The sequence below is a fragment of the Sciurus vulgaris genome (genome assembly GCF_902686455.1).
Source record: "Sciurus vulgaris genome assembly, chromosome: 7".
In the NCBI taxonomy this organism is placed as follows: domain Eukaryota; kingdom Metazoa; phylum Chordata; class Mammalia; order Rodentia; family Sciuridae; genus Sciurus; species Sciurus vulgaris.
In genome coordinates, this window is record NC_136467.1 from 14,696,870 (window position 1) to 14,719,936 (window position 23,067).

General features: G+C 38.1%; 1 protein-coding gene across 3 annotated transcripts in view; it reads left to right on the forward strand.

Moving 5' to 3' along the window:
* The window catches only part of SYNE1 (spectrin repeat containing nuclear envelope protein 1), a gene marked incomplete at its 5' end in the record, with an annotated part of 439,816 nt that overhangs the window by 359,966 nt on the left and 56,783 nt on the right, over positions 1-23,067 (forward strand). For all 3 annotated transcript variants that reach the window (XM_079147948.1, XM_079147944.1, XM_079147943.1), the window contains 12 exons: positions 493-648; positions 1,813-1,983; positions 3,954-4,087; positions 4,464-4,668; positions 6,545-6,727; positions 7,841-7,987; positions 8,729-8,883; positions 9,698-9,845; positions 12,712-12,806; positions 15,043-15,277; positions 16,866-17,060; positions 20,518-20,643. In XM_079147948.1, the coding sequence (XP_079004074.1) occupies positions 493-648; positions 1,813-1,983; positions 3,954-4,087; positions 4,464-4,668; positions 6,545-6,727; positions 7,841-7,987; positions 8,729-8,883; positions 9,698-9,845; positions 12,712-12,806; positions 15,043-15,277; positions 16,866-17,060; positions 20,518-20,643 (1,950 nt within the window). The remainder of the gene's footprint in view (positions 1-492; positions 649-1,812; positions 1,984-3,953; positions 4,088-4,463; positions 4,669-6,544; positions 6,728-7,840; positions 7,988-8,728; positions 8,884-9,697; positions 9,846-12,711; positions 12,807-15,042; positions 15,278-16,865; positions 17,061-20,517; positions 20,644-23,067) is intronic.

The following is a 23,067-nucleotide window of genomic DNA, read 5'->3' on the forward strand; positions in this document are numbered from 1 at the left end:
TTTTCTGATTTCCCAAATGAAGAAACTGAGGCCCAGTGGAAATTTCCTACTTGCCTAAAGTGATGCAGCTTAATAGCAATAGAAATGTGCCTAAGTCTCAGATACCACCCAATCACATTTCTTCCTATGACCTTGGCTCATCTACTAATACCAAAATCTATGAATTTAAGAATATAAATCATATTACCATTTCCAATGTATATTTTTTCCCTGCAACGTTTTGAAATAATGGCATGAGGCCATTTCTTCATCTAGTAGGTAATCAGATTTCACATTTTTTAGGTTATGCTGATTTCCCCTAGATAAAAAGACTATTTTTTCACATTTAAGTGTGAGGAAGAAGTATTACTGTAGAGACCCTCTTTTGGGAATGATAATCTTTTTGGATGTGTAACAGGTTTTTAGTACATAAAATTGTAATGGCTCAATTTCTGTGCACCCCAGTGTTCCATAATAGAACAATTTAAAATGACTATTTTTTAAATCTTTCAGGATCTGGAAGATTTGATTAAAGCAAAAGAAAAAGAAGTAGAGAAAATTGAGCAGAATGGACTTGCTTTGATTCAGAACAAAAAGGAAGAAGTCTCTGGCACTGTCGTGAGCACACTGCGGGAGCTCAACCAGGCCTGGGCAAATCTGGACCACATGGTAATACTGCTCGAGGAGACCCGCTCCAAGACTGTGTTTGCCAGCTCTTGTCCTAACTCTGTATTTGAGGTTTCTTAAAGTAACCAAGTAAAGAATTATTGAATCTATTATCTCTTTGTACTGTTAAGTCCATTTCATTAACCTCCTTTAAAAAACAAAAGTCTCGTTTCTGTGGTTTCCCATAATAAACGTTATTATAAACATCGCCCATTCCTTGTCAGCTATAGAAGCCATCTAGGCACAGATAATTTTCCAGTGTCTGTCCCCAGCCTTGATTTCTCTCCTGAATTCAAGATAGAGACAGAGACAGCTCTCCAGTGGGTATATTTCTCCTTTTGCATGACCAAGGGACATCTCAAACTTCCATGCTCAGATTTCTAATCTCCCCCCACAAACCTACTCAGTCTGCCATCTTGGTAATGACAATTCTACCCTTCTAATTACCTGGGAAGAAAACCTCATCATTCTTCACTTCTCTGTCTCTTATCACCTGTACCTAGTTCATCAGAAAATCTTGTCAGCTGTGCTTGCAGAATAGATTAGAATCCAAACCCCATCCCCACCTTGGCAGCTAGCAAACAGTCTCTAACTGTCATCTCTTGCCTTGATTATTTCAGTGGCCTCCAAAACAGTCTCCATGTCGGAGGTGCCAATTAAAATGGAAGTCAGATTACACCCTCTGTTCATCTCTCATAGTAACTTCTTGTCTTGTTCAAAATGAGACCAAAGCCTAGAGATGATCTGGCCTTGCACCCTGCCCCCTACTCCTCTCTCTGTGGCCCTTCTTGCTGATATTCTGGAGATTATGTTTGCTTCTTTTACAATGGTCTCCCAATACCCTTGAATTCAGCTGCCGTGTCCCCTACTCAAGGAACTTGCTGTTCTCTCTGCATGAAACACCCTCTCTTAAGTATAGCATGATTCCTTCCCTGTCCTCAGAGCCTTTGCTCATGGAGGCTTTCCTGGCCCCGTGTTTAAAGACAGCCTCCTTCTTATTTTCTCCCCCTGTCTGTAGCCAGGGGCCTTTTTTCTTCTCTGAGGCAGCACTTTCTTAAAAATGCCTGGAGCCCAGATGAGGATTTTACATGTTTTCCAGCAAGTGGACATATATGCCATCATTTCTATTATTATGTAATCATCCCAAATGTTCATCTTTTTCAAAAGGTTGGGCAGTTAAAGATTCTGTTGAAGTCGGTTCTTGACCAATGGAGCAATCACAAAGTGGCCTTTGATGAAATCAACAGTTACCTCATGGAAGCCAGATATTCTCTGTCCCGGTTCCGCCTGCTGACCGGCTCCTTAGAAGCTGTGCGAGTGCAGGTAGACAACCTTCAGGTAAGGAATGAATACAAAGCATCTGTACATTCTGCTCAATCTGAGCAAATAGAAAAATTAGAAAACAGCACCATCACCTGAAATAGGGCCATAACTTTATACTTCATGTTTTAAAAAAATCTTTAAATTTAATTTTAGCCCATTTATTGTGACTCAATCAGATTTGCTTGTGGATACCAAATTCTGGATTAGCTGGTACTTAACCAAGTGATTATTAACATCCTATTATATAAATATTCCCATGAGGGTGTTTTATAAGATGATTTTACATCCAAATAGGCTTACCGGATCCATTGCCTTTGATATCTTCCCTCTCTTTTTAAACTGCCTCTCCAAACATACTCTAAGGGATTAAAAAGAAAACGAACAGAAAAATAGCAAGAGTGGTAAACATTTCAACCGTGAAGTGTTTTCTTTCCCTTCAGTACTGTGCCACTGGCCTGGCCCATGTATCCACACAGTCCTCTTTTCCAGCACCTAGGGCTTGGTTTCCTGTGTCTCTGTTACCCTTTTGTTCAATCTGGAATGCAGGAGCTGCCTTTTGTCTTAAACACAGCACTCCCTCCCATCCAGGGTCCCTGCCCTCCAATTCACTGCTGTCCTCACTCTCCTGCACTCTGGGCACTGGGACATGCTCACTATGACTGCTCTTTCTTGGCTCAATAATGTGGCTGGTGGACTGGACAGGGCAGGCCCTTGAGAGATGGGATGCCAGCGGGAGCCCAGCATGTGCCCTTCCTAATTCTATTCCACGGCCCTGTCCCTGGCTTGGCTATCAGAGTTGATATGTGCAGACCTCATATGCAGATTTATTAAGGGAATACTTTTATTGGGTAAGATGGGAGCGAGGAAAGATGAAATGTATGAATGTAATTCCTTTAAACTTTAAATAGTTATGGTACATATTAAGAATCATGAAAATGCTTTTTGAGCACAGTGAATTTAAAAATTACATCTTATAACTTTGAGGAAGTTAGAAGTACTTTTTAATTTAGCATAGTCCGTGTTTTATACCTGTAAGAGTTGTCTTAAGATATGAAAGGATCAAGGGTATTTTCCTTGAATATTTTGGTTTAGGAGCAGTCAGATGTTGGTGTTAAACACTGCTGGATGTTTATAGCCTACTTCACCAGTGGGGTTTTATTAAGATGTGAATCTGTCCCTGCAGTGAGTTTTCCAGGGAAACTCCTCTCTTCTAGTTCCCTCCTCTCCTTGGTGGAAGACTCCACCATGATAGTTGCTTTGAACAATTTTGAAATATACAATGCATTATTATTAATTATAACCACCATTCTGCCACTAGATCACTGTGGCTTATTCCCTGTCTGACGTATGTAACCTTTGATTAGCATATCACCTGGTGACTGCCATTTTGCTCTAGCTTCTGTGAGTTCTGTTTTTTTTTTTTTTTTAGACAAACATTGGTATGTGAGGTAATGATATGTTAATTGCTTGATTGAATCATTCTGTAGTATGAAATATATCAAGTATATCACAATACCCTATAAATCTGCACAATTCTTATTTGTCAATTAAAAATACAATTAAATTTTTAAAATTCTTTGCAAGGAAAAAATCCAAAGACAGAACTTTGAGGTGGTTCTCAGAAAAGTTTTGACTTGGAGTTCAATTGTCAGGTGTTTGGGGGAGAATTACTCTAGGCATAGAATAGAGACCTGGGTTTTGACTTTGAGGGTCCAAGAGATCCAGAATGTGACAGATGTGCATGTGCCTCCACCACAGCTTCCTGCTAGGTGCTGACAGAGACCTCTGCGTGAGCTTGTCCGGCATAATCCCCAGGGTCAATCAGAGGTTTAGTTGCTAAGCCTACCTTTTCACAGCCATAAGAACGAAGTCATAAGGAAGAGAAGAAATGATTGCTAAGAAGCTTATCAAGTATTGGAGCAAAGTCATACATGTACATAAATCTGTCAATAATTTTATACTTGCTTATCTCTCTTCTTGGGCAGAGTCTTCATGATGATCTAGAAAAACAGGAAAAGAGCTTACAAAAATTTGGCTCTGTGACCAACCAACTGTTAAAAGAGTGTCACCCACCTGTGACAGAAACGCTCACCAATACCCTGAAAGAAGTTAATATGAGGTATGGCATGTGCTCACTACATATTATTTATACCCCAACCTTATTTTAACATGATATTATTTAAACTCTGACATTTTGAATTTGAATTCTATGGATTCTTTTAATGTTTTGATTTTCACTAAATGAATTTAATAAGTAGATTGAAGCTATTTAGAAAGAACTAGAACTGCCACATACATAAAGATTATCCTCATCCCCATTATCTACCCATGATATCTGAATCTGACAAGATACTTTTTATGATGTTAAATAGAATGAGTCACCCCTGCATTATTTCCATATTCACATGAACCAAGATCATGAAAAATAAAATAGTAAATAACCCCATTTGGTGAGAGATGATAATCTGCCCATGAGTGTTGACTATTATTTCCAGATGGAATAACTTGCTGGAAGAGATTGCGGAGCAGCTGCTCTCCAGCAAGGCCCTCCTTCAGCTCTGGCAGAGATACAAGGACTACTCCAAACAGTGCGCCTCCACAGTCCAGCAGCAGGAGGACCGAACCAATGAGCTATTGAAGGCAGCCACCAACAAGGACATTGCAGACGAGGAAGTTGCCACATGGATCCAGGATTGCAATGTATGTTCAGCAACTACTGTGTTTACCCAGCAAGTCATTCTTGGCCTCCCCTAAGTTTAGCAGGGCTGGGGCTCTCTCTATGTGAGATGATTATCCAAAAATTATTGTCTTATGTATTAAAGAGTCTACTAGATTTTTAGAACACAGTTGCATGTGTATAAGATTTATGAGCTTCCCTCCTAGTATTTCATTTTTAATGAAGAATTATTTTCCCATATTTCCCAATGGAATACAATTCATGTGAAAAACAGGTTATGTGGTATTGCTGAGATGGGTAAAACTGACTACATGGAGAAAAATATCTTATTTAAAAATATTTTAAAAATCTACTGTTAAAGATATTATCCACACACATTTATAAGTTTGTGATGTCCTGTGTAAGCATTCTAATAGTTTCCTCTAAGAAATAATGGTAGAATGAAGTCTTTTTCTCTTGATTTACTTACATACTTCTTCATAGCTTACAGATAATTCTCTTTTCACTGCAGCTGCCAATAACCTACTTAAGATTTTCAAGAAAGGCTCTTCTCTTATTTCATCTATTCCATGACTCTTACCATTTGTCCTCATTTGTCTTTATTTTAGTGGACACATGACAGAGATCTTTTTGTAAACATTCCCAAATCAGTTTATTTGAATTAGGCAAGTTTTACAGAAATAAAAGTTTAATGTATTCTGAATAACCAGCCTGAATAATCATTTTAAAGCTAAAGAGACTAATATACATAATTAAGATAATATAGTTTTATTTTTTTCCCACATAGTTCACCCTTACACAATTTGTCATGTTCATTTCTTATGAGTCATCAGCTGTCAATGTCAAGGTTAATGGACTCCTTTATTTTTCCTTCTCTCACAGTATTCCCTGTGCACTCTGCCACATCTGGGTGGGGACCAGCAGAAATTCAAGTAGCAGTCACTTGTTGTCTCTTAGCAGCGGGTAGAAACCAGAACCAGGGAATTTCCGCTGACATGTATTTTTGAGCATTAATGGGCTGCACAAAGCCTGGCCAGGAGAGATGCCCTCAAAAGAACAGAGAGGCAGACCACCCGTCCCTGTTCACCTGGGCCACCACCCGGCACTGCACCCTGCTGAAGTGGGGGGTGGTTATAACTATACAAGATACATATACAAGATACCGTGGCTACACTAATCCCTGGTGTGCACGGTACAAATAAGTAGGAAAACCTAAAATATAGCACTGTGTCTTTATTTTGATATTAAGCACATAAAAAGACAGGAACAAATGGCCAAAATGTTTTCAGTTACTGCTTCTACTTGTGGATTCTGAGGTTCTTTTCTTTTTTATGTATGATTTTCTACATTGTTCCCCAATGTACTGTAGTGAACCTATGCAGCTTTATTACCAAAAGAGTTCTCAATGTGTATGTGTGTGTGTGTTTGTGTGTGTGTGGTTAATAGTTTTAAAAATTGAGTTTGCTTCCTAATCATTTTTTCTGCTGGTGAAGTTTATTTAGGGTAATATTTTAGTAATTAAGAATTGCTGGGCTGGGAATATAGCTTAGTTGGTAGAGTGCCTGCCTTGCAAGCAAAAGGTCCTTGGTTCAATCCCTAGGACCACAAAAAAAAAAAAAAAAAAATTGTCTATATCTTGGGCTAGCGTTGTAGCTCAATGGTAAAGCACTTGCCTAGCACATGTGAGGAACGGGGTTCCATCCTCAGCACCACATAAAAATAAATAAATAAAAAATGAAGGTATTGTGCCCTCCACAGATAATGTATATATTACATACATATGCAGATAGATACAGAGAGAGAGAGAGAGAGAGAGAGAGATATGCATGGCCCTTTGTTGACTGCTGTTTATAAAGACATGATGTTTCACAATGGGAATGATGATTGCATCTCCTGCAGGACCTCCTCAAAGGACTGGGGACAGTGAAGGATTCCCTTTTTGTTCTCCATGAGCTGGGAGAGCAGCTGAAGCAGCAAGTGGGTGCTTCAGCAGCCTCAGCCGTCCAGTCCGATCAGCTCTCTTTGAGTCAACACCTAGGTGCCCTGGAGCAGGCTCTTTGCAAACAACAAACTGCGTTACAGGTACAGAGCTCAAGTTCAGTGTGTGTTATGAGCTGGGTAGTCTACAGTCTCTGGGCATAAACACAGGAAATGGAGTTTTCAGCATTGATGTGATATATATATTTTTATTTATATATACAACATTTTCTTTATCCATTCATCTGTTGAAGGGCATCTAGGGTGATTCCATGATTGAGTTATTGTGATTTGAGCTGCTATAAACATTGATGTGGCTGTGTCACTGTAGTATGCTGATTTTAAGTCCTTCGGGTATAAACTGAGGAGTGGGACAACTGGGTCAAATGGTTCCATTCCAAGTTTTCCTAGGAATCTCCATGCTGCTTTCCATAATGATTGCTCCAATTTGCAGTCCCACCAGCAATGTATGCGTGTACCTTTTTCCCCACATCCTCACTGACATTTATTGTTGCTGTATTCCTGGTAATTGCCATTCTGATTATCATGGAATATGACCCAGATTTAAATAAGAATGAAATTTTGACATATACTGGTAAATGGATGGGGTTAGAGAATATCATGCTAAGTGAAATATGCCAACCCCCCCAAAAAAAAGGTCAAATGTTTTCTCTGATACTTGGAAGCTAATTCATAATAAGGTGGGGGAGAATAGAGTTACTTTATATTAGGTAGAGGGGAGTGAAGGGAGGGGAAGTGGTATGAGGGAAGGAAGGATAGTAGAATGAAACAGACATTATTACTTCATGTACTTGTATGACTGCATGACCAATGTGATTCTGCAATATGTATGATCAGAAAAGTAAGAGATTACACTCCATTTGTATATGATCTATCAAAATGTATAAATGCATCCTACTGTCATGTACAACTAATTAGAACAAATAAAATTTAAAAATTGAAGAAAAGAATAACTTTAGTTATTGATTAATGGTATATAGAATTAATTTTTTTAAGAAAAACTTCATAAATAGAAGTAAATTTAAATCATTGTAGCCTCAGTTTTTCAGAAATGGCATCTTGTAGATGTCAGTTTGATACAGGACTATGACAAATAATTTCAATGTTCACTTACCCTTCATGAGATTTCACTAAAAATCTGATTTACTTCACTAAAATACCAATTTCTTTTGTAAAAAAAAAAAAAAAAAAAAAAAGGCTGGAGTTGTTGACTACGAAACCTTTGCCAAGAGTTTGGAAGCTCTGGAGGGCTGGATGGTGGAAGCCCAGGAGATGCTTCAAGAGCAAGACCCGACCCACTCGTCTGACCTCTCTACCATCCAGGAGAGGATGGAGGAACTGAAGGTGCGTGAGTCCGCATCTTCCTCCCACATCTTTTAGCTCCTGTCCTCAGAAGCTTCCGGAAAACTCAGAATTGGGATAGACCTACTTTCTTTCAAGAACCTCAGAGTTAAAGCAAAACGTGTCATTTCAAAGCTCAGGTGAAATCGCATTCCATCCAGAAAGAGCCCAGACAAATTTTGGGTCCCTTACTACCTGGATGGTTTTGAGCAATTTATTTAGGTTTTGTTCCTGTATTTGTAGAGAGTAAATAGCAGTGGTACTTACCCCATGGATTTGTTTTGATGTTAAAATGTTTCATTTCTTATAATGCTGTTATAATAATGCTTGATTCATGGTAAGAACTCAATACATGTTAGCTATGCCATTATAATCATTATTATTATTATTATTATTATTAAATAATGAAGCACATTAGCATAAATAAATTAAATATAGAAGAATAAGGAACGAGCCTTTTCAGTCTTAAGTGTAATTTTCATCCTTTATCACTTCTACATGAGTAAATAAATCATGTGAATAATATACCAACCTACTAATATCCAACAAAGAATAATGAGTAGTGGGTAGCATTAACAGCCATAGTGGTGTAAGCTGATGAGTTTCAGCTTTTCTTTATTTGTATCTCTGGAGATTGCAAGCAAGAGGTCTACAAGGCCAAAGACCAGCTTCTTCCTGAAATCAGAAATTCACTGTGTGCATTAAAACACGGATGCTGAAGGTGCTTTTCAATCTTGCTTGCAGGGACAGATGTTAAAATTCAGTAGCATGGCTCCAGATTTAGACCGTCTAAATGAACTGGGATACAGGTTACCCTTGAATGATAAAGAAATCAAAAGGATGCAGAATCTGAACCGCCACTGGTCTCTGATCTCCTCTCAGACTACAGAGAGATTCAGGTAAGTGAGATATTTTGGTCTCTCCAGTCATCTTATTTTGTTTTGTTAAGGAAGAAGCTTATGTTGCTAAAACAAAGTAACCACAGATGGGGTGACTTCAAAAGAAAAGAAATGTATTCTTTCATAGTTCTGGAGACTGAGAAGTCCAAGATCAAGGTGCTAGTGTGTTTGGTTGTCTGGTGAGAGCTACTTTCTACTTCAAGATGGTGCCTTCTTGCTGCATCCTCCAGAGAGGCAGAAGGCCACATCCTCACATGGGGGAAGGTCAAAGGGCAAGAGAGCCAAAGACTACCTGAAGATGCCTTTATAAGGGCTCATAAAGGGAAAGATCTCATGGCCTTATCACCTCTTAAAGGCTCCACCTTCTCATGTTATCACATTGGCCATTGAGTTTCAATATCTGAATTTTGGAGGGGTTACATTCAAACCAAAGCACTAATCTCTCAGTAGAATAAAAGTTCATGATTTGTGTGTATCTACAAATTCTAGGTTTTTCTAATAACATTGAAAAACTTGAATACTAAATGTGGGAAACTCAAATTGTAAAGTGATTTTTCATGTTGAGAAAAAAAAACTCTTAAGTGAGAATATATTTGAGGGACATGCAGAATTTTAATCATTTTTAAAATATAGTATTTTAAACTCTTCTTTTTTTCAATTTTTCTTTTTTTAAAATTTCGTTACATAACATGAAAGCTTTGCACTGATTCAGTTAGGACTGGAGTCAGAGAATATTTAATCTAGTTTTATATGCTAGAGGTATAAGAATTAACAGTCAAATAACCATTATTCCACATCCTTCATTTCTTGTCAGTAAGTTGCAGTCATTTTTACTACAACATCAGACTTTCTTGGAAAAATGTGAAACATGGATGGAATTCCTTGTCCAAACAGAACGAAAGTTAGCAGTAGAGATTTCAGGAAACTATCAGCATCTTTTGGAACAGCAGAGAGCACATGAGGTGGGTAATGCCAGTAGTTTTGGGGGTACCAAGATGTTCTTGGCTTTTGGGAGATGCTGCAATCTTCCACTTGGAATAAACAAATGGTGGGATTTATCTATCACATGCATCAGTTTTGCAAGGTTGAAGTTTTGATATCTTTTTTAATGGGACAATTGTTTTATTTTTTAATATTCTTATTGGTTCTTTTTAGTTCCACATGATAGTAGGATCTATTTTGATAAAATTATACAAGCACGAAATATATCTTATTCCTAATTTATACCCCATTCTTGTGGATGTTCACTGTGGTGTTTTCATATATACACATAGGAAAATTATGCCAAATTCATTCCACTGTTTTTCCTTTTCCTATCCCTCCTCCCTTCCCTCCATTCCCCATTGTCTAATCTACTGAACGTTTATTCTTCCTCTCTCCGCCCCTTATTGTGGGTTAACGTCCACCTGTCAGAGAAAACATTTGACTTTTGGTTTACTGGGACTGGCTTATTTCACTTAGCATGATATTCTCTAGCTCCATCCATTTATCCGCAAATGCCAAAATTTCATTTTTCTTTATGATTGAGTAATATTCCACTGTGTGTGTGTATATATATATACCACAACTTCTGTATCCATTCATCTGTTGAAGGGCACCTAGGTTGGTTATAGTTTAGCCATTGTGAATTGAGCTGCTATAAACTTTGATGTGGCTGCATCACTATAGTATTCTAATTTTAAGACCTTCGGGTATAAACTGAGGAATGGGATAAATGTGTAATAGTTCCATTCCTAATTTTCTGAGGAATCTCCATACTGCTTTCCAGAGTGGTTGCCCAATTTGCAGTCCCACCAGCAATGTATGAGTGTACCCTTTTCCCCACATTCTTGCCAACATTTATTGTTGCTTGTATTCTTGATAATTGCCATTCTGGTTGGAGTGAGATGAAATCTCAGTGTGGTTTTAATTTGCATTTCTCTCATTGCTAAAGATGTTGACAAAAACGTGGTCCAGATCTCTGCTCCATAGCTGTAGGCACGTGTCAGGCATCGAGACATTGTAATGCATAGTGCCAGAGTTGTGCTTAAAGGCTACTTATTGAAGGTGGGCTGGGATGATGGGAGAGCAGAAGGAGTTCAGATAGCCACACAGTTTTCAAACTGCATTGTAGACTGCATTGCCATTGCCAAGACTAACTGCTTATGAGAATATGCTTTGAGCAAACATCTGGGATCAATGAAAATCATTTGTTCTTTAAAAAGCATATATTAATTTATATCAGGACATCAAGCTGATGAATATCTCCAAGCATATCTCTTAATCAAACTACATTATAATTATTTCTCAAGAAACAGGAAGAGAGAACTACGTACAAATAGCATATTAATTAATTTGCGAACTCTGTCCCTATTTTTCTGTTTCCTGGTGTTTATTCAATCCATGCTCACAGAAGGATGGCACTTACCTAAGAGCTGAGAGAAGCTTAAACTTAAGACTGAAATGAATTTTAAAATATTTTGCTGAAATTTTAAAAATAGGAAATTTAAAAGTACATAAGGTAATTTAAAATCCAATGTTACTGAGCTGACAGATGAGGACATAAAAGTCATGGATCAAAACCACAGTGACACATCATTTTCCACCCACTGGGTGGCTAAAATGAAAAAGATGGTAGATATTGGTGAAGTTACAGAGATAGTGGCGCCCACGTGCATTGCTGATAGGAATGTAACACTGTGATGCGGCCCTGGAAAACAGTTCCTCAAAACGCTGAAGACAGAAGTACCAGGTAGCCCAGGAATTCCACTCCTTTTGTATCCCACACCAAAACTTGCACAAGGAACGTTCATAGAAGCACTTTTCCTAATAGACAAAGGATGGAAACAACCCATTAACTGACGAGTGCCTAAATAAAATGTAAGCACTATTCAGCAATATGAAAAGCAAGGTGCTGATTCATAATGCAACGTGGATGAACCATGAAAATGAACTATGAAAGAAGCTGATCCCAACAGGCCACATATTACTTGAATTAATTTATATGAATTATCCAGAGTAAGCAGTCAATAGAGACTTGAAGTAGATTAGAGGGTGCTCAGGGTGGGGCATTGGGAGGAAATGGGGACTGGTTGCTAATGAGGGCAGAATTTCTTTGGGGCTGTTGAAAATGTCCTAAAATTGTCATGGAGGTGGTGGCACAAGTCTGAAGTTAATAGAAGTTTTTAAGTTGGACATTTTAAATGGATGAATCTTACGACATGAATACTATATCAATTAAACTGTTTAAAAACAGTGAAATAATTTGAAAGACTGTTCTATTGATGTAATAATGAAATAATTGTATTAAACTAATTAATTTGAAAAACAGTTCAAAAAGATCAGAACATATTTTTTTTTGTTTTTTTGAGTACCAGGGATGGAACTCAGGGACACGACTACTGAGCCATATCCCCAGTCCTATTTTATATATTATTTACAGACAGGGTCTCACTGAGTTGCTTAGCACCTTGCTTTTGCTGAGGCTGGCTTTGATGTCACATTCCTCCTGTCTCAGTCTCCAGAACCGCTGGGATTACAGGCGTGCACCACTGGACCTGGTCTCAAATTATTCATTAACTTACCTTATTAAGGGATTTAAAGAGAAGGGAAACCTAAATCTACTTTTAGTCATTAGGTTTAGTAAACCAAAAAACCAAACTTTAAGCCTACTTTAATTAATGGTCTAAAATTAAGTATTCCTACAAGGCCGGATTTTACACACATCCTGATTCTGCTGGAGATACTTTCCATAGTCTTGCTATAGCCAGTGTATTTGGAAAGTTATCAGAGAACTGGTCACTAAAATTAGGGACTCTAAAAGTACACTCTTCTTTTTTAAAATTGTAGTTGTTTCAAGCCGAGATGTTCAGCCGTCAGCAGATTTTGCACTCAATCATTATTGATGGGCAACGTCTTCTAGAACAAGGTCAAGTTGATGACAGGTAGGATCTTTGAAAACTTATTATGAAGAAAGGGTCCAGTAAATTAGTCATTTTCCTTTTAATGAGCAGATTAGAGGGCACATAGCCAATCTTCTCAAGGCAATTGTACTATCGTGGAGTCTCAGTAATTGAAGGGAAGGCTTGTCTGAATCTCTGAAATGAGTGAGTATTGAATCCTTTTAGAGAACAGCTATTATATGATATGAAGGACATAGAGTAATTGGAAATCACCTAGCCAACCTTCACTAGTCATCTGTAGAGACTGGAATTAATGAATAGATCAGAATGAATTATATCAATGGTTCATAAACAGATGCTTCTAATATTCTCATGCAATTATAGAAATTGTATTCCTAAAAGGAACATAGATATCACTAGTCCATCTTTCTTACTCAGAGATGAAAAACCTGAGACCCACAAATGTGGACTGATTTGACCAAGGTCACAAAACTAAGGAGGAGTGGACTCTGGCTTTGTGCTCCTGGGTCTGGTTTATAGTCTGCACTGGGATTACACCAGCCAGTTTCCCCGGGGCCACAAAACTTCCTCCATGTTTGAAAACATTTTGCCACCATAAATTCAATTACATTCTATCTGAAATACTTCCTCCTCTTCATTTACATAACAAAGTATCTCTTTATTAAAAATTCGGAAGTAAAAATCTAGCTTCTCTTCCAATTTACAGCATGTGAATTGGCAATGTGCAGTATTTGCATTTCCTAGGAACAGTATGTTCTTTATCTTGCCTGTTTTCCACGGGGATATTTGGAGAATTAAACTCATTTGTTTTATTATATGTTTACATCTTTCCCATATTTAGGACCAGTAGTTGTGATTATAATTAACTTTGTGTATTTTTAAAAAAAAATTAGAAAATGAATCATTTAATTGAGAAGGGTTTTTTTTTTTTAATGTCTTGAAAGCAATTTCAGTTTTAAGTGGTTATATCTTTGGACATACATAAAAGATTTTCATAGTTTAAGATTGGAACAACAAAGTGTGATATCGTATTTATTCTATCCTAAGCAAGCCAAACTTAAATGAAAGGTTTACTGAGAATTTAAGACCTTCAGAATAAAACAAATTCAAATGCAATTAACTTTCAGATTTTTGCTTTATCATCTTTTAGCCAACTTTATAACAATATTATAAACATTCAAGTCATTAAGGAAAATAAAATTTGCAATTCCCATATAAGCCAACATCTATTAAATTTTAAATGCTAACATTTAGGGAAAGAAAAAAACAACAAAGAGAAGAAAATGGGAAGATAAGAATTTTGATAGTTTCGTGTAAAAAAAGAAAAATCAGATTAGAACCTGCTGACAGTAGGAATATTCCAGAAGGTAAATGTACTTGACTCTGAAAGTTCAGTTATGATCTTTGTTGTTTAGAGCGTCACTTTCACCACTGGGGAGGTGTGCTGTAAGTGGTTCCACCAGGCATCCCTGTGGTTACCTGGCACAGAAAGCAACATACATGAACTGTTCCACATTCCACAGTGTTCTCATTCTGATTTGACAGACGCTTATAAGTGCTAAGAAAGGATCATGAAGCTAATTTACACATTTGGATTCTACTGTGCTTGATTTGATAGATGACTTCTGGTTTTGAAAGGCAATCCATATACATATATATATTATATATACATATATATATATATGTAATATGTATAATATCCCCCTTTGCTCTATTCCTCTCAACTCACACACTCAGGAAGAGAATGAGTGACAATCACCTTGTCATAGATTTTCTTTCAACCTGTACTGAGACATGGACACAACATTTACCAACACTGATAGTCTAACTTTAAAAATTACTTACAGTAGACCCAGTAGCAGATCTTGGCACAATATTTTTAAATCGGTTGATTGATTTGTTTGTTTGTTTGTTGTTTGTTTTTGTGATGCTGGGGGTTGATCTAGGTGTCCAACACATGCTAGTCGAGCACTCTACCACTGAATCTACATCCCCAGCACTTCTTTCAAATTATATTTGAGATGAAGTCTTACTATGTTGCCTTGGCTGACCTTGAACATTTGATCCTCCCACTTCAGCCTACTGAGTAGCTATGACTATAGGCATGTAATACTGTACCCAGCCATAGCATAAGTTTTAAATCCTTGTCTTATATCACCGCTCAGGATTTGTAGTCATTGAGAATGTACTTACCCAGTGACCCCGTGGCTACATCCAGTAGAACGGTGTTTTCACCTTGTGATTACCTCTTCACCAGGGATGAGTTCAACCTGAAGTTGACCCTCCTCAGTAATCAGTGGCAGGGAGTCATCCGCAGAGCCCAGCAAAGGCGGGGGATCATCGATAGCCAGATTCGCCAGTGGCAACGCTACAGGGAGATGGCAGAGAAGCTTCGTAAATGGTTGGCGGAGGTGTCCTATCTACCCATGAGTGGCCTTGGAAGCATCCCCGTGCCTCTACAACAAGTCAGGACCCTCTTTGATGAAGTGCAGGTAGGATGCAAAAGATGTTCTCAAGTCTCTTCTGCATTTCCAACTTGACCTTGGCCTCAGTGCTTCAGAGGGTCTCTGGAGTGACACTGAAATTAGGACGAATATTATTCCCAAATGTGAAATGAAAATGCAAAACAATTGCACTGCAGACCATCGGAGTGGTAGGGTTAGAGTGAATCTTAGCCTCTCCCAAGGACTCTCCACTTCACACACCAAGGCCCACAGCAGCTCCCTACGGCCCAGCATGGAAGACTGTGTTAATTGTATCTAGTTAACTCATGAATCATTTAAATATGTAATGGAAGCACTCCAGAGAAGGTAGAAGGCTCTGTCCTTGAGCTCTTTGTCCCTTCCTGACTCTATCCCCTTATACTCAGCAGCCTGAGAATCTGGGGCTGTGGCATCTGAGGCAGATACCTTCCGGCACTCTCAGCGTCCTTCCCGCTAGATGCAGGGGCTCTCTGCCTTGAAAGATCACTGTTCTCTGGTTCCCCTTCTCATTCAAATTTATCTGAAAGAACTCATTTACAGATAGGGTTTCAACTACCCTGGACCAGCAAAAAGAGGGCAAATTGGTATTTTCTGGTCACATTCACCTGCTATGGTGTCAACTCCTGTCACCTTTTAGATTGATATCTGTGTATTTCAGCTATAACAAACACTGTGCACCTCTTCGTGATCTCTGAAAAAACATTTTCTGTTTCCCATGTCCAGTGTAGGGACATGTTGTCCCCAGCTATCTGGTCTACCCAGGGACCCTCAATGTCATTGTAGAGCTATACTCTTCCTTGTCTCTCACTCCCCTTACTAATTTGCTGCAAGTCTGCATCCTCATGGCCACTGCCTTGAGTGAGGTAGTCATGATTTCTCACCTGTATGGACAGTAGCTTTCTTACCTGTCTCAGCATATCCAATACATGCCCCTCTTCCATCCCACTTTCTACCCTGATTCTGAATGCTTATATTAAAACTGTAATTCAAACACATCACTTCCCTGCTTAATATTCTTCTGTGACCTCAGTCACTTTTACTCTTAAAAAACAAATTTCTGTGCAAGACATAGTCTGGCCTCATCTTCTACCATTCTGTTACATGCACCCCGTACTCCAGCCACTGTAAACTGCATCCTGTCTCCTGATTTCATCATGCTTTCCTGTACAGTGGATATGCCCATCCTTGGTTCCCTGAGGGAAGGTGTTCTCTCCTTCTTCTCTGACTCATCACTTAATCTGGGTGCATTTACATGTCTTTCAAGAAGGCCCACGCAGACTCTCACTTTGGGGAAGCCATGTTGTGTCCACCATGCTGGGTCCGAGGTCCCTCTGTGTTCTTTGCATATCAGTTTTATAAATCTAATCTCACGTTGCATCATAATTGTGTGTAACATAAGGGCAGAAAGGAAGTCTCTCCCTGCTGTGTTTTCATTCGTTATACATGGTTCACTCATGCACAAAGTACTAGCCTGGCAAATGCTTGCTGGATGAAAGAGGACATGCTACATATGCTATCAGGTCAGGTCATTAAGGATACTTATAGTAGGAAAAGATGAAGAAGAGATGAAAGAGTAAAAAGTGATGCTTCCTTTCAGTTCAAAGAAAAGGTGTTCCTGCGACAACAAGGCAGTTACATCCTGACGGTGGAGGCAGGCAAGCAGCTTCTGCTCTCGGCTGACAGTGCAGCTGAGGCCGCCTTGCAGGCCGAGCTCACCGAAATCCAAGAGAAGTGGAGATCGGCCAGTGTGCGCTTGGAGGAGCAGAAGAAAAAACTGGCTTTCTTGTTGAAAGTAAGTGCGATGTAAAAAGCCCTTTAAAAGTTGTACACTGTCTCCAACCATTGCTTTCCTGCAAATGAAGTCATTCAAAGATCACTGAGCAATACCCGTAGGATTTTGAGCCTATGTGTTATATTTAAGGCTTCACCTTATATTACAGGAACTGGAAAAGTTTCTCAGTTTTCAGCTTCTCATTTTTTAGGACAATCCCCCAACAAAGTAATTTGAACTGGAATAAGTCAGTTCAAGCCATGAATTCTGATTAATGGCCATTACTAAGGCTTAACCATAAGATGACTTTATAAAGCCAGACAGAAATTCAAAGTGTTGATTCCACTCCCTAACCTCAGACTCCAAAATGGTTCTCAAGATTGCTATCTCTTACTTTATAGCAGGAAAAAACCAACCCAAAGTGATACTCTCAAGTTGGCTTAGTGTATTCAAGAAGGTTGCTGGGTAACAAAATCTCCAGGAGGAAGATGAAGCCTTTGTTGGATACACATTGCATACTGATCACTCAGGAAGTTGAAGGAAATTTAGATTTAGCTACACCTGCCCCAAGAAATTTTCACCCTTATTTTCAAATTCCAGGTATAAAACATTTCAATCAGAAGTTCAAAAAGGGCATGTGCCCTAAACTCAGGTAAACCCCAGTTAAAACCAAGGTAAACCAAGTAATCTGGTTACTGGAATCTATCCAATCCTTAGGTTTACCTGGCACATGTTAAGCACTAAATATATGACTGTAATTAGCATTATTCATGTCATTATTTTAAAAGTGAACACAGTAAATGCCAAATTATAGAAGTTTATAATCACCAATATTTCAATGAGATTATCTATTAAATGTGACTTGTCATTTTTTTGGATCAAAGGTAATAGCTAAAGTTAATGGAGCAGATTTTACTTTTTTATTGTTCAAGTCCACACACCCACCTGATTTGTTCTACTGAATTTTAGCTAATGATATATTACCTCCCCAGCAGGAAACAATGAATCAAAAATACCCATGAGCATCTATAAGTCACTCTTATTTTCATACAGTGCAATTCATCAGTAATATAATATGCCAAATTCATCTTGCTTTCAGGAAAGGATTTAAAACATTGTAACTCACTCTGTAGAGAATGTGTTAAATCATATATTTTTCTTTATTTGTGATGTGATTTTTGGAGACATTCCCAAGATTTAATACAGCATGATGTCTGAGTCACTGCCTTTGCTAAACACAAGTCTGTCTGCATTAATAGGTGCTTACAGACCATAACATTAAGCTGTTACCTTAGAGTTCATGCAGCAAAGAGACTTGATTATAGCTTCACAGTCTAAATCATTTTTGGAAAGGATTTTTGGAAAGTGGGAATCCCTGGTCTTCTCATTAAATTTTATTATATTTTGAATCATACATTTCCTTCAGCGTATCTAAGAAAGTATTATAAAACTAAATTTTAATGTTTATGGAGCTTCATTTCAGGGTATCTTTGCACCAAAGATAATAGCACTTATCTATTTTTAGTTCTAAACTTAATGCTCCAAGTATGTATGTCGAAAATAGTCATTATAATTCCATATCCTACATAGTTGCCTGCTTCACTAATGCCTCAAAGTATTTTCACAAGAATGGATTGTCCTTGTCTTTGTGAGGTCAACAAATAATTATTGCCTACATTCTGATAGCTTTGGGAGGGTGTGCTGATTTAATTGAGGATGGATTGTTCATTTTAAGCAGAAAGAGGACCTTTCTGTCTACTCTTACTTTGCTGAACATTGGTACACTACGTAGCCTGAGAATACAGAGATATTTTTAAATAAAGGGAGTTGGTATGAATCTGTGCATGATAGGAAAAGCCTTTTTGCTTTTCGTTTTCTTGGAGTTTTGTTTGTTTGTTTCTGGTAATCGGGATGAGATAATATGGTTATGCACTCTAGGAAGTTCCATGAAAGAAGTTTAAAGAGAAATGAGATTTTGGAACCAAAACCTTGGTTCAGTTAGAAAGCAGAAGACACTTTGAATAGGACGTGCTTTGGTCTGAACTTTTTGTGTCAGTAAAACAACAGAGAGTTGTAGTAATAAACAGTTGTAGCCGTAGTCACAGTAATACGTGTGGGTTGTCATTGCAAAGAATAGTCAAGTGTCAGGAGAGAAGACAGGGAGAATGCTGGCAAACGCTGGTGTTGATGAAAGAGACGTCATGGAGGCAAATGGAGCACGATGTGGCAGCATGTGAACCGCTGTCAGTGATCTGTCACGTGGGGAGCCGTCATCGGGAAGGAAGATTGGGGATGCAGAGACCTGGCAGACATTTGACAAAATGGGTCATCTTGGACAACAGGAAGGAGACTCGTTTAGTGGGACCTACTTTCCAATGTCACAGAGGTACCAGATAAGAGTTTACTTCTACGTAGATTTGGTGCTATAAATGTCAGTTTCTACTGTGGTGACTTTTATTTTTTCTTTAGCTTAATTTTAACAACAAAAGAAACACATGTGTCATAAGATTTTACCTCATAATCGAGGTATACAGAGTAAAAAATAAAATTCGCCTTGTACCACCATCCAAATTGTACTGTCTCTCCCCAGAGGGATCTATTGTCACCGGTTTGTTGTGTAACCTTTGAAAACAAAAACTCACAAAGCCTGTTTTCTTTTGTCAGCCTGTAGGGATCCAGCAGCTTCCGTGCTGCCCTGGTTCACCACTCACAGAACACTTACCCCTACTTGGCATGCTGGATACTTATTTCTTAAAAGTGTACATCAGGTCTCTTCTCCCACTTTTTGTTTGTGTGGATTTTTATGTTGTACATAACTCTTTGCTAACTGCTTTAGCAATTCCAAGATAAAGCCAGTCAAAGGTTCTGCCCATGTCTGTTGTAGATCCATTTGTGGGACAGCACATCCCACGTGGCTTATACCATTTATTAATTTAGTCAGACTCAGGGTTATATTGTTTTTACATTCTCTCTCTCTTCTCTTACTCCTATGTGTTTTCCTGTCCTCTTTTTTATCCCTTATAGTGTACTGGGGAGCGTGTGGGTGTTGGATACAATTATGGATGAAGTTTGGAGAAAGGCACATTGCCAAAGTCATACCCCTGCCTCTGCAGATAGATTTGGATTCAGATAACATTTTTGAGTATTCATGATTCTCTGGGCATTGTGTTTGTTGACACCCATTGTTTATCTTAATCCTCCAACAATTATAGAGTTTGTATTATTTCCATATTCATTGGGAAACCTGAGACACAGGCTTATCAGCATACGAAAGCCACACAGTTAACAAGTAACAGTCAGAGTTGAACTCAATTCTTATGATGACCACATGCTGCCCATGGTGGCAAAGGGTATGGACTCACCTCCTCACTGTTCATCAGTGTGACTTTAATTCTTTCTCTGTAATTAAAAGGTGTTTCTGTTCTTGTTTTCCAATTTCTTTCAAAAAAAATATGCAATTTCTTTTGCTTCCATTTAGGACTGGGAAAAATGTGAGAAAGGAATTGCTGATTCCCTGGAGAAACTACGAACCTTCAAAAAGAAGCTCTCCCAGCCTCTACCAGATCATCACGAGGAGCTCCATGCAGAGCAGATGCGGTGCAAGGTGAATTACTGGCTGGAGATCACCCCTGTCACCATATTCTGCCTGGGATAAGCCTGCAGAAGTATAACCCCATCAGTCTCCTCCTGCTATCTTCTTGCAGATGCAAGGTCCCAAGGGATTGAAATAAGGCAGATAGCTCCTGGGTGATACTTGCTTAGCTGATTTATTGCAACTGATGAAAATGTAGACAAGTTGACGAATTACCCTGTGGAAGTGAATGAAAATTAAATACAACATAAAAGATATTTAAAAGCTGGGTCAACAGCAATTAAAGCAATCTTTCTAAAGCATCCACACAAGGATCATTTTAGCCAGTGTCTAGTTTCCAGAAAGAAGCATTGGCAACCTAGAAAATCAGTTGTCTCTGGCTTGTGGAAGAAAGTGCCCTACCCTCCAGACCCTTCTGCCAAGAAAGCAGGAAAAATAGCTAATCTCAGTTGACACAAAGAGTCACCCAGTCCTTATTACTCAGGGCTCTAACTACTTAAAGATTATGATCAACACTTCAAATCATGCTTGAAAGTAAATTGGTAGCTGGTGCAGACCACTCCCTGCATGATGTCATGCATACCTACATGATTTAGTGGCTGTAAGTTATCCCATTCACACCTTCTCAGCCAGTGAAGCGTCAGATCAGCAGTTCTCTGAGGAGCAATATGCCCCTCATATCAAAAGTACTAATGCTTTTCTTTCAAAGTACACATGTTCTTATGTTCTACAATTATTTGCAAATTATTGCTGTAGTATAATTCTATTAAAATTTTACATATACGTGACATGAATTTTAATCGGATATTCTCTGCTTCACTTTGACTAAGAAGTCTTAAACCAAGAGATTATTAAGTCTAGAAATTTTAAAAAGTGTGGATGTAAGAATTTTTCCTTCAATATTAAAATTCCAAGATATTCTTTGACACATGAAAAGGCAGTTAGGAAAAAAAGGAACGTGGTATACTTCACATCTCAAATGGCAAGTGAGTGGAATATTATTTTGAGATGTGACATTCAGAAGTTTGTGAAGATGGTAAACAGTTATTTTAAGCCTGTGATTATAAATTTATAAGAAAACTATTAAAGAAAAATTCTGATAAGTAAGAATGGGCATTTATTAGGCTCCTTCTGTGTGCCAGTGACCGCATGAGTGTTGTTTCAGTTGGCTTGAACACAAGTCAGGAGGACATTGTGTTATTGCCTTTTTGCAGATGAGAAAACAAAGGCTTCTAGGAACTGAGTATCAGGGTTGTCTAAATTTAAAGGCTATACTTTTCCCACACTGACTCACCTCGTGGAGAATGTTCGAACCAGTGGGATCTGGTGTTTGTGTTATTTCTTTTTCAATCTGTTCACCAAATCTGCTGTTTGAATTGAGGACCAGGAATTGGTATAAAAAAAGCAAAATCTTTACATTGGTATAACAATGTAACATCTCCCAAAGTGTAAATAGAAGTTTGTATTTTTAATTTATTATTTTTAATTTGATCTTTCAGCCAGATCCTGTTTCTATGGAATCTCATTTTCATCTCCTCAAATACTGGACAGATACTCAAATGGCTTTTGAGTTTGAAGAGTCAAAGGATGCCTTTCAGTCTAGCTCTCTGCTACTCTTCCCCAAAAGACCCTTAGCAGCAAAACAAAGCAATTACTTGGAAAATCAGGCTAAAACCTTGTTTGCCTAAATTGCCTGGAAAGTCAGCCTCAGACAATATTGTTAATTACTTATGCCTTTGGAAACTTGTCTCCTGTGTGAAGAGACAAAAAGAGAGGAAACCAACCATGTGAAATTTTCTATTCATACGCTAAATTAGCTGGAATCTAAAAACAACAGTTGGCAGGGAACAAGAGTTACACAAATTGCAAAATCAACCATCCATCAAAGTATTGCAAAAGCTAATGTCAACTTTTGCAAATATTGTTATAAGATTTTTTTCCCCTTAAATCATTTCCCAAAAGGACAGGGTACATAATCTTTTTCAGTAACTTAAATAAAGTTCTGATCCTACAGAAAATGTATTCAGTGAATTATTTTTAATTTAGTAATAATAGATCTCCATTGTTACTTTGTAAACTATAGCAATTCATAGTGTTTCAAAATGAACAGTAAATTAAATTAATTAAAACATTTCATTAGTGTGATCAGTAAGTTAGGACAAAAAGAAAGTATGGCGTTTATGTATTTATGACATCAGTTTAAAGTTCAATGCAATGCTGAACATCAGTTAGGAAAAGCCACCAAAGAAAAAAAAGGATCGTTGAGATGGCAAATAGATGGTAGAAAGATTCCGCCAGCAAATCTTGTATGGAAAGAACTTGGCAATTGATCAAGTTGTGCAGGAAGAAAATTAAACAGATCCCACATTAGATGATCAGATAGAGAATGGAAATGGAATTTTATCTGGAGGGATTTCAAAATGACGTGAGAAATTT